Below are 12,518 nucleotides of genomic sequence, written 5' to 3' on the forward strand. Positions count from 1 at the left end.
AAGTATAATAAATTTAAAATAATTTATTTACTCTAAATTACTTTTTTTTTAAAAAAAGGAAAAAGAAATGTCCTTCCCTTATATATTCCTTTAAATTTTTTTCAAAAATCAAACCTAACCTTATATTATTACCATAGAAAACTAATATATATTTTTTTTATTTTGTTAATAAATTGAAAAAAAGTTGTCTTCTATCCCAAGTCTTGAATGGAACGGAAGGGAAAATGAAGGAGAAAAGCATCCGATTAAAAATAAAAAATAAATAAATAAAAAGAAAAGCGTTCTTTTCCAATTTTTAAATTTTTAAATTTTTATTTCCAATAGCAGCTCGTGTATCCCAGGAATCTGCCATAACTGCTGATAATGAAGGAGGAACCTGGAGCAGGATCAGTTATAATTTGCTGTGGCCCCTCAAGCCATGCCAAAGAAAGTCTCTGGTAATATCGAGTAACATTGGGAAAGAATAAGGCTTTGTTACATAGTATAATATTTTTTGATTGAAGGGGGAATTTTTAAACATTTCATCAGCTTTCATTGACATCCATTAGGCCAGTATAAGGAACATTCCTAGTTATAACCCACACAGTTGATGAAAAGCGGAGAAACCAAACCTATTATAATTAACAAAAGGAACCCCACAGCCACAAATGCACAGCACCCCCAATTTGATTAGCAGCACAACTAGAGCCCCATCACCTTTCCAGAGTGGAGCCACGGTCCACAACTCTCATGCACTTGGGGTGCACCTCATACCCACATTCAAGGCATTGGTACGCCCACCCCAAGCCTTGCTCGTCGCAGTCACAGCAGATAAAGGGTCCGCCTCCTGTGCCTTCGGACACCAGAGTGAGCTCGTGGCGGTGCCCTGCGTGGTACTCCGAACGAGGAAGGCTCTTAGCCTCTTCGTCCATTTGCTTCTCTAGCAGCTCCAATTTAGCCTCGGTGAAAGGGTAGGCGTTTTCTTGGTACAGATTTATAAGGTACCTCCCTTGCTTTGTCACGGTTTTACCGTCCGGGCCCAGAATAACCAAACAGGGAATTCCCTGAACATCGAAGTACTTGGTGAGGGTTTTGATGGTTGGGTCTCCAAAGGGCACTGCTAGCCATGGCATGGTGCCAAAGTAGGAGTCGAATGAAGGTTGATCACGGTCACTTGACACGAAAACTATTTCAAAATCCTCCTCGTTGTCATCCACCAGCGTTTGCTTTATCTTCTGGTAGATGGAAATCAGTTTGGGAGTGAACTTCACGCCTGGAAGACACCATTGAGCTGAGAAGTAGAGTCCGATTGTCTTGCCTATTAAAGAAGAAATAGGCACCTGCACATAAGTCACCCACCAATGAGCCATCCCTACTATGCAATAATTTACCATGCATTCATATTCACATGCCAAAGAATTAAAAAAAAAAAAGAAAAAAAAAAATGGGAAACAGATTTTTCATATACCCCACTTAAAATTCTGTCCCAGTTTTACCCTTCCCGAGACTTGGTAAGCTTTATTGGCTGGTTCTCAACAGAAGAGAAGAGTACTTTTTTCCTTATATATTCTTTAATCACGTTCTTGCATTTCACCAAAATTTACCAAAATACCGACAAACAAATTGATTTCTAGTCATGTGACCCGTGAACCACTGGACTGGTGGCAAATAATGGTTCAATTGACCAGCCACTCCAGGGATTTCCAGGCTTCTAGAGATAGCCAAAGCCCAGTCAGTGAAATCACAGTAAATGTATGGAAAACGATATTTTCACTGTATAACACAAACTTGCTACTTTGCCTTTAGACGGATAAGGAAAAAGTAGCATGTTTGTGTAAATTTCCCAAGTGATTATACCCTAAAATTGAGTTGCCTCAGTTGAGGTCCAAGTCGATTAGAGTGGAGCAATGTAGGGGACTCACCTGTTTAGCTGTGGGACGACCCAAGAGAAAATCTCTATTGTGGTTTGTTAGTAAATTGGGTAGGGTTTGGCTCTCATGCTTCTCCCTCTCTTCCTTACGCAATTCCTCCAACCTCACTTTAGTGAATGGAAATGCATTGACCCCATACCGATAAATGAGTTCAACCCCATCGTGCAATGTTGCTTCATCCTTATTATCATTAGGTTGCAATATAACTAAGCAAGGAATACCTTCAATGTCAAACTTCCGGTTCAAGGCTTTCTTTGTCTCCAAATCAGAAAACGGAACTGCAAGCCATGGCATGCACGCTCGAAAATTGTCGAAAGCGTCCGAATCTTCGTCAGATGATACGAACACTATCTCAAAGCCAGCGCCACAGCTCTTGAGTTGCTCATAGGCGCCGGCCAGGACTTGGGTGAATTTCCTACATGGTGCGTACCAGTTGGCTGAGAAGTAAAGCCCAATAACCTTGTCATTCAGCTCCGACACTTTAACCTGCAACAAAGAAAAAGGCCTTTCAACAAATCCGCATTATCCTTTCTGTGTTCCATTCACCCCAAACGATCACATTTGTTACCTAAATTTTTTTGGAATTTGGTATAAACATGAGCCAAAAGGCAAAAACAAACATCCAATGCTTCCATAATCACCCATTAATCCGTACCAAGCATCAAGCTACCCAACAATGGAGTCACTACAAATGCATACTCATACCCAAATTGTTTTGAAAATGATATACTACCAGAATAGGCATACAGGTGTGAATGTTTCACCGCGCTAAGCTGTACCTATAGCTTTATCGTGAAGCTAAAGTCATCGACAGATGATTACACGTGTCCTCTTGGCTCGGTTGTCCTTGGACAATAACCATTCAAAGGGCATCTGTGGTGTACAATAACTCATAACAAGTGAGCATGTGAACAATGTCTGAATCGCACAGAATTGTCTCGAAATAGCAGTGAAAGTAAAGGGTCGGAGGGTGAAGGAAAAGAAAATTTTCAAGTCCCATATAGGGAAGTTTAGTTCTAATGATTCTTGATCATATGTTTTTATCAAATCTCGATATGCTTGATACGTCAAAAACTCAATGGATCGACCAGAACACACAAACAAATAAACAATAAGACGACAGGATTGAGGAGAGGCAAGTTCCGCAAAAGGGACCCAACCGAAATCAAGTATGGTGAACCCAACATCAACTTCGCATTCAATTCCCTTAAAATATTCACCACATGAAATACAAGATGTTTGGTCAAGTTCAAAGTATATGCCGGTTGATGGTGTTAACAAAATCACTAGACTCTAATCAACAAATCCGTACTGTTTCCGACCACCCGTATCAGAACTGAGGATTCTTCCCATCCATCCCGCCCAAAACCGAAGGCTATACTATTTTTCTTTGGAAGAACGAGTCGGTATTCCCAATATTTGGGTTTTTTAAAAAAAAAATACTCATAACGAATTAAAAAAAATAAAAAGAAAAAGGTTGAGGATCATCAAGAGAATTAAACATGTATGTGTATGATTATGGAGAAAGAGGGAGAGGGAGGACCTGTTGTCCGGTGGGAGAGAGCAGAAAATCACGGTGTGTGGAGGCCAAGAGAGAAGAAAATCGAGAGCGATAGTTTAAATCATCAGAAACACCGTTTAAAGCTCCCGAACCATCTTCACTCTTGAAGCTGGTTGTCTCCTTCACCTCCTTCCTCATCTCTCCCTCTCTCTCTTTCTTTCGATATCAATTTCTCCCTCTGCTACAGATGAAAACAGCTCTTTCCACCATCCTTCCAACGCTTATATTCCTCAAGAACCATATTCCTTCCCGCATCATTACATACTATGCATCCCATCACACTCTTTTCCCACATCATGATTGCATCCCTATATGCATTCCCATGATCCCATCATCCATTCATTCAACATCATCCACGTGGCCTTTCCTCCCTCTACGAGAACTCTACTCTGTTCCTAGCACACATGGAGGATGATGCTGCCTTTCCCACTGACACGTTTTTCTAACTCGTGATGTTGTACCTTTAGTTGACTCTATCTTTTCATTTGTCAAACCTTCTCATAAATTGCCACTTAAATGCATTTCATACTTCATTCATTTAACTCTACATAAAAATAAACCCACCTTTTAAATTAGGTCATATTTCTTTAAATTTAAATTTTAAAAATTAAAAAAAAAATCAATAAAATCATAAAAATGGTTCAACTCAATAATATTTTCTAATCCATTATTATTTATATAAAAAATTTAAAATAAATTTTTATTTTAAATATTGATGGACGGTACCTTGGCTCAATAATCATGTAATTTGGAAGGGAAAATGATGAGATAAAGCCATAAAGGAGAGCATCAAGATTCGAAATTGATGTGAAGAGAGAGACTCAGCATAACACATCCTTTCATATTGAATGGGAGTGAGGTGAGCTGAGGGCCGTGTCGCTCTGAAACACCTCAAAAGCAACCAAGCTGTGGGACACCTGTCTCTCGCTCTCCCTCTCCCCCTCCCCCTCTCTCTCTTCATCATTTGTTTTTCCTCCCCGAAACTATGACTATTACTCCCATTGCGTACGAGGTCCACATCTCGAAGGCAAGCTCCATCCAACGGCCCTCACCAAAGAACCCACGAACCACCCTGCTTTATTTATTTTTTGACAAGCCAATAGTTTAGTTTCCCACATCGGATATGGGTGGGTGGAGGAGGACACGTGGTCGTTCCTATGAGGGCCCACCTTATCGGACCTGCAGTTACTCTCTTGGTTGACACCTGGCCTTTAGCTGACGGTGAGCCGTCTCCATCTCTTGTACAATTTCAATGTTCCAAACATGTTTAAGTTTCTTTTTAGGACCAGACTCTCTGCTTTATCTATTTCATTTTTATTGCTTTCCATTTAGTTAAATGTGGTATGAAAGGAATAAAACCATTCCGCAATTTTTTGTTCCTTTGTTATTTTTCTTTATATTGGAAGACGGTTTCTTTATTCCAAATGACAATGTCACTTGTTTCTAAATAAACCTTTGATCATTTGGAAAATAATAAATTAAAAATATAATATGAATGTTTTTGAAATATTTTATATTTTTAACTATTTCTCCTAATGCCACACCCCGCTCCAAACGACCTTTCATTCTCATTTAATTTATAAGAAGCCTAAATCCATGGCATAATGTAGTAAAAAACACTTAAAACAACTCAAATACATTTTGAAAATTAATTAATTTTATAATATTTTTTAAAAAAATTAATAAAATTAAGGTATTAAAAATTCACTACCTCGAATTTTAATAATAATTTTATTAACATAAGAGAAATCTATGCTTTTTATATAATAATTATTACATTTTACATAAAAAAAAATATTAATATTTCTAATTTCTACAATAAAAAATAAAAAATATATTTAAGGTGCCATTTAAGATTTTATCTGGGAACGTCTCCAAAATGAGTTCTTTGTGTTTTTTAGAATAAGAGTTTTTTTGGAAACTCGAAATATTTTAATTTATTTTTCATATTTTTTTATTTTTTAAAGATATTTTTTATTTGTAATCTTTTATTTTATTTTATTTTTTTAAAGATATTTTTTCGGGGATGTGGTGAGAGCAGAGTTAGTCGCTCACCAAAGTCTGTCTCATGGGTCATCAAGCCTCTACTCTTCCAAAAGGAGTGAAAAAGAAACAAAAATAAAAATAAATAAATAAAAATAAAAAAGAAAAAGAGAAAAAGTGGCCTGATGTTGGTCGTTCTTACTTCTTAGTTCTTACCACAATTTTCCTTGTCAAATCACATTCTCGACTCTTTAGTGTACGGTCAGGATTGAAAGTTGTATCCATCTAAAGAATGGTCTATTCTTTGATGGCTAAAGTATTCTTTCCAATCAATGTTTAATAAGCCCCACTCCAATTTTAAAACCAACATAAAGTGAATAAAAAGTGAAAATTTAATTAATATTTGTTCCCAATCAAATGACCCTGAATTATTTATAAGATTGTCATTTTCGTATATATTTCCGCGCTCGAAACGGAGATTTTAGGATTGATTACAAGAAAGACTTTAGATAGATTGTTAAGTTAAATTATTTTAAAATAGATTTAAAATTAGGTGGCTTTGAAGAACAAATCCAAATTCTTTTGAGTTGTTTTTAGAGTTTTTTTCAACAAAAATGGATAGAAAATATTTTAAAAACTTTTATAATGTATATGGGTGAATAAACCCATAAAATTATTTTTTATATTTAGAAATTTTATTTCTTAAAAAATAAAAATAAAAACAGTTTTTAACAACTATTTTTTTAAAAAAAATTATTGTTTCATAACAAATCAATCTTAATTTTAAAAATATTTGGAAGGAAATCTTAATTTTCTATTTTCAAAAATAAAAAATAAACTTTCAAGTTTAAAACCATGTTTTTTTAAAAATAAAATTTTGGTGAAAAAAAGAGTAATAAAATTTATTTTTCTTGATGCATATTTTTTATCTCAAATATAGGAGTCCAACTCGAGAGGTTGGTCAAGTTAATGATTAATCAAAATTTAACCTAAATTAAAAAATAATCGATCTAAATTCAATCCAACATCAATTTTTTTTAAACTCCTTGACATGGTCAAGTTAGACCCGTTAGAGATTATATAATTTAAAATCTATATATGGTTTTAATGTATTTATATAAAAATTTAAATAACAAATAAAATAAAGATTCAAGATAATAAAAATCATATGATATAATATAATTTGATAATTTTTTTTAAATATAAAAAGAAAACGAATATTGTTATATAAGATAAAATATATTATAAATATTATAAAAATAAATAAAATTAGATTGGGTGAGGCTTGTGTTATTTAAATTTTAATTTGAGTCGAACCCAAATTAAGTTTTTGAAAAAACCTAATGTAAACCCATTAGAATATTAGAAATGATTATCAAAATTCATCCAAACAACAAGTTCGATTGAAGTTTGATCGAGCTAGTTTGTCCAAGTTACACCCCTACCAAATATTATCATCATATATCAAAGGGTTTTAATTTTTATTAGTGTCATTCATCTCTAAATACCATGGAGAAAAACAGAAAAATTGGAATAAAAAAAAGATGCTTAATGTAAAAGCATGTGTCTTGTTTATTTATGATAGTTGTGACTTTTTATATTTATGAAATTTAAATCAATCACATTAAATGTGATGTCCATTATTGTAATTTACTTTTTTTTTTTTTCACGGGATAATTGTTGAGATAATGAAAATTTGATTAGACTGGCTATGATCCCCATGATCCACGAATTTCCTTTCTCTTCTGAAAGAATTTTTATTATTCATTCATGTCGTCAAACGGTCCCTAAAAAGTTTGATAAAAGTATTAATATTAATAAATAATATTTTGAACAATAAAGTAGAGTCGTAAGGGACGATGAATTCAAAAGGAGGAGAGGTTAGATGGTACGAAATAGGACACGCGTAAAAGCACGAAACACTTCACATGCGGTGGCATGGAAGTTGTTGGTTTCCTTCATTACTCCAATTATTCGAATCCGATAGCGGGCCCCACCACAAAAAGACTCGCCGCGCAACCTCCGAAGCCCACGTTAGCGGGGCTGGGCAGCCCACCAATACGACGTCGTCGCGTGCCCTCTCCATAATCCCATTAACTGCTTCCGTGTCAAAGCAAGGAAAAAGCCAAAGCCCAAGGTTGCACACGTCCCACCACCCACCCTCTCTCTTCATGAACGATGACGTGTGCTTGGATGGGAGTTCCTGACCTGCAAAAGCCTGAAATTTTAAGAGCGTGTCGTGTCCCAAACGGGACACGTGCCGTTTGCTGACACGACTGTCTTTCTTTAAAATTCCAATGCAGTGATAAAAATAGTTGAATTTGGAATTCAATTCAGCCCTGTGATGCCACAAAAATGGCATGGATTTAAACTCTGATGAAACGCGGAAAGATTCTGGAAATTTATTTCTTTTACTATTTTTATTTTTATTTTTTTTATGTTAAATTAAATAAAAACATTTTATTTATTTTCATAAAAAATAACCTTGTATTTATTAAAAATGCTTTTTAAAAATATCCAAAAACACTCTGTCAAAATCATATACGATGAGAAATAATAAAGTACGATTTTTATGTTCTAACGGTCCAATTATTCCTAACAAAAAAATGATTTCACATCTAGGATGATAAGGACTTTACGATCCAAAATATCGAATCTAATAAATGTGAAATTTTTTCCATTACAGAGAATATCTTTGATCCTCGTTAATAAAGTAGGAATTAAAGACAATGATGGAGGTGCTCTATAAGGTTATGTCCGAATCAAATCCAAAAATCATTGATTTTGATTTTTTTTTTCTTCCTTGTTATGTTGTTTTTATGGATGCCTCTTGGTTAAAAAAACGTGGCCCAAAACAAAAATTGGGCGCCATGCAAATCTGGATGGTTCCACTCATTAATGGGCACAGGTTGTTTGTTGGGCCTCACCATGAACCCACCAAAACAGGACTTGTCCAAGATCCTCGAAGGTCAGCCCAACCCAACTGAGTTGAGAGTTGTCTGATCAGTCTACAACCCAACCCAATCCATTTTTTTTTTCTTTTTTTTTTATTTATGGATTTTGGATAACTTAATTTATAATTTAGGATGGGTTTAGATTAAAAATAAAAAAATTAACCCAATTAAATTTAGGTCCATTTGGATATATATATTATTTAATAATATTGTAAAAATACATATTATTATTTCTATTAATGAGTTGAAAGTGGATTAATGATTTAATTCAAGTTATTATATAACTTCGCGTGGAATAATTTAATATCATAATTTAAAATTAAAGATGACTTTAAATATTAATTCAAAATAGTTAATTAAATTTTAATTTTGATTTTTTTTATCTTATTTATTCACATCTAATGAAAATATATTTAATAATGACTCATTTTCTTTAGTCAATATTTTAAAGTTATTTTATAAATTTACAATGTTTTAATTATGAATGTTAAATAATAAATTTATTATTTTAAATTCATGAAAATAAATATTAATTAATTTTTTAATAATAAATATTAATTAAAATTTTAATAATAAATATTAATTACAATGAATTTAATAAATATGTCAATTCAATAACTTAAAATAAATTTTAAGTTATTTTTATCGAACAATCTACAGTCTTCAAAACTCATGGTTAAAAAATAATAATAAGTTTTAAATTAATAATTTAAAAATAAATTTAAATCATTAAGCTATAATTATTAAGCTTTACTAAAACACTCACTTAAATCTAATTTTGCTCTTCTATTTTTTTTTAAAAAAAATTTATTTATTTATTTTCCCTTTAAAACCTTGTTACAAGTATTGGTAGGAGTTAACATGGATTTAAGGAAAAGCAAATCAACTTCAAAGCAAATTTACTTTCTCCAAATTAGCTATGTTTTTATTTTTTAATGCTCCTCTAATCACCTACACGTGGCTTTTCAAACCACCAGCTCACCAGACCTCTTACCACCTCAGAATCCGCACTCCTTCCGCGTTTTCTTTTATTTCTGCCCTTTCCCCCCACGCTATGTAAGTGACTCAAGTCCTTGACTGCTTCTTCTCCACTCTCCACTGTCCGTACAACATGAATGTAACCGTCACAGCTATTGAAGCGGTTCTTCTACTCTGCGCTGGAATGACCGCGCTTTTTGTCCTCTACTTCGTCGTCTTCTGGTGCTTCGCCTTCCCCAACCAGTCCGAGTTGCGGCGGCAGGAGAAGTCGAGGGCGGATGAGGGATTGTCGACGTCGGAGCTTGAGAGACTGCCGAAAATTGCCGGAAAAGATATGACGGTGGCGGGCATGGAGTGTGCGGTATGCTTGGAGGAGATCGAAGGTGACGAACTGGCCAGAGTGGTCCCGGCTTGCAATCACGCCTTTCATCTAGAATGCGCCGATACTTGGCTGTCTAAGCACTCGGTTTGTCCTCTTTGCCGAGCTCCAATCAGGCCTGAGTTCCATTACACATCTGAAAATCTCTGCTGAAACCTATTATACTGAATAAACCAAGAACTGCTCCCTGCAGGTTTTATTTTTTTATTTTTTTATTTGTTTGTTTTTTCATTAACTTTCCGAAAACGCATGGTAGTTTGCAGCCAAGCTTAAGTTTTAAAATTCCGATGCGTTGTCCAAAAAAAACCAAACACAAAAGTTGAATTCCCCTTGCAATATATGAAACCAAATTGTTTTTATATATTTATAACCCTTGTTTTCAAAACATTTGTTCCAAAAAATAATTACCAAAAAAGTTTTTTTCATCCCTATTTTCTTGTCCTCAATTTTGTCTAACAAAAAAAATTCTCATCAACTAAAACAAGAAATTTAATAAAAAAAGTTATTTATAATGTTGTTTCCTTTTTCCAATTTTATATTTTATATTTGAAAGGTGAGAAGGATGAATGACAAAAAATTGAGGGCACTAAATCATAAAGGGACAATCATGTTTTGGGAACAATTAAAGTAGATAACAACTTTAAAAGTAATTAACAAAACTTTCATTAAATTTAATATTAATAATAATATTTTTACAATATATTTTTCATATTATTTTTTAGAATTTTTATATATATTTTAGAATTTTCATATGATATATATATATATATATATATATATTATAAAATATTATATAAAATAAAAAATCACGTTGAATTCATTTTAAAAAATAATTTAAAGTTATATATTAAAATAGACTTTTCAAATGAATATTTTAATTTACACTTGGATTTAAAATTTTAAATTTTCATAAATTTTTAAAAACAAATCATTGAAAAAAATGTGTAAATGAAAAAAATAACAAGTAAAGTGCAGGGTTGTTGATACAATATAGTTATACAAAAGTTCATTTTATATCATTTCCATATCCATTAGGTATTTTTTGTATTATGAAAACATTGTATCATCTACCATAATTATAAATATTTATTAAACTTTGGGCTTGATTATATATTTTTTATGGACCTTTAGGTCCATTATCAACTTTAACTATTCCTAAAGCATAATTATCCTAATTATAAAAGTATATCTTACTATTTTTGAATTAAAAAATTTAGGCATAAATATGGTTCCATTTAAAAAAAATAAAACTAACATTTATTTTTTAAACATACACAAAAATAATTCAAATATTGAAGGAAATTTATATTAAAAATGGGTACTCTTTGAGTTGAAACATGTGAAAGGTTATATTTATAACATGGAGATTATTTTATTCTTATTAATCTATTACTTCTATATTTATTCCATAAAAAAATTTGAAAAAAAAATTATTGAGAGAAATAATGTGTGGTAAAAAAATATAATAAGAAAAATAAAATAAAAAAATTAAAATTAATAAATTATTTTTATATGTTACTTCAAACTTATTTAACTTTTCTTCAATCTAAAAATAAATAATTTAAAAATATAGAAGTTTGTAACTAATTTTAATTATATATATATATATATATTTTACTATTCTTCACCATTTTACCGACATCATAGTAAAAGTAATGAAAAAAAATTGAAAAAAAAATTTCAAATTTATTTAACTTACTTTAACCATGTGAAAAATAATTAATTTTAAAATTATATAACTTTCTAACTAATTATAATTGTATTTTTTTTTTTGTTTTTCATGATAAAATCGAGAAAATAATTTTCATTAACTTTTTTTTCTTTCTTTACTATTCTTCTAGATCCAAACGTGACCTGAATAATTTTGAAAAAATAGAATAAAATATATAAACTTATGAATTATGATAATACCTTTAAATAAAGCTAGAAATTTATAATATTAATATTTTTCTACAAATTCTCTAACATTTATTATAAATCAAGAACCTTTAAATTTGATAATTGATTATTTATATTTATATAAATTAAATGGAATGAATATAAAATTGTGGTTCATTAATTTATCATTTATAGTTAAAATCCGATTAAAGAATATATTTGATTCATGAATTTACCATGTTTAACACGTGCCCTAATTAGAAAAATGATAAATAAATATATTATTAAATTAACTAAAATTATTAAATAATTTTAGTACCACTAAAATTAAGAATGATGCCCTAATATCAATTAAAATTACATTTCTGTCAAATTTAAAATGGACAGAAAAGTTTGTCCCTCGCATATTATACTGGATATGAATATGATCATAGGAGATTGAACAATGAAGACTTCTGGCTACAGTTGTCAGCCTAGTTTCATCCCTTGCAGGTTGCCTACGAGGCTTAATGTTCGTTGAATATCCAGAAGGCACATTCTCGTCAAGTGGCGACAATTTTTACGCGAAGCATACGTCACCTGACCCTACCAAAAGTCCAAAATTACCACCCCAACATGAGTACTAGACTGCAGCTAAGGCCATAAAAATTTTAAAATTCAGTTAAAAGATTAATAAATATTTATAATTGAATTAAGGACATGATTTTCTCATAATACCAAAAATACCACAAAGACATGAAAATTTTAATTGATTATACGGCTAAATTTATAGTGATCATCATCCACCAACAATATATAGTAGAATAAAATAATAAATTGGTGTCATCTTATCATATCCGGAATGAGCAACACTTCTGTTGTTGTCTTACCAAAAA

At 31.7% G+C, this 12,518-nt stretch overlaps 2 protein-coding genes across 2 annotated transcripts; one reads left to right on the top strand and one right to left on the bottom strand.

Moving 5' to 3' along the window:
* Positions 1-433: 433 nt before the first annotated feature.
* On the bottom strand, positions 434-3,809 carry LOC117906831 (probable nucleoredoxin 2). Its single transcript, XM_034820061.1, has 3 exons — positions 3,454-3,809; positions 1,902-2,396; positions 434-1,319 (listed from the first exon to the last, which is right to left on the bottom strand). Exons 1-3 carry the CDS (start codon positions 3,607-3,609, stop codon positions 693-695), a joined length of 1,278 nt encoding a protein of 425 aa, XP_034675952.1. The 5' UTR covers positions 3,610-3,809; the 3' UTR covers positions 434-692.
* A 5,683-nt stretch (positions 3,810-9,492) lies between these two features.
* LOC117905341 (E3 ubiquitin-protein ligase ATL23-like) lies at positions 9,493-9,970 on the top strand. The gene has a single exon (XM_034818249.1). It carries the CDS (start codon positions 9,520-9,522, stop codon positions 9,916-9,918), a length of 399 nt encoding a protein of 132 aa, XP_034674140.1. The 5' UTR covers positions 9,493-9,519; the 3' UTR covers positions 9,919-9,970.
* The last annotated feature ends 2,548 nt before the right edge of the window (positions 9,971-12,518 follow it).

Source organism: Vitis riparia, chromosome 18, assembly GCF_004353265.1.
Source record: "Vitis riparia cultivar Riparia Gloire de Montpellier isolate 1030 chromosome 18, EGFV_Vit.rip_1.0, whole genome shotgun sequence".
Lineage (NCBI taxonomy): Eukaryota > Viridiplantae > Streptophyta > Magnoliopsida > Vitales > Vitaceae > Vitis > Vitis riparia.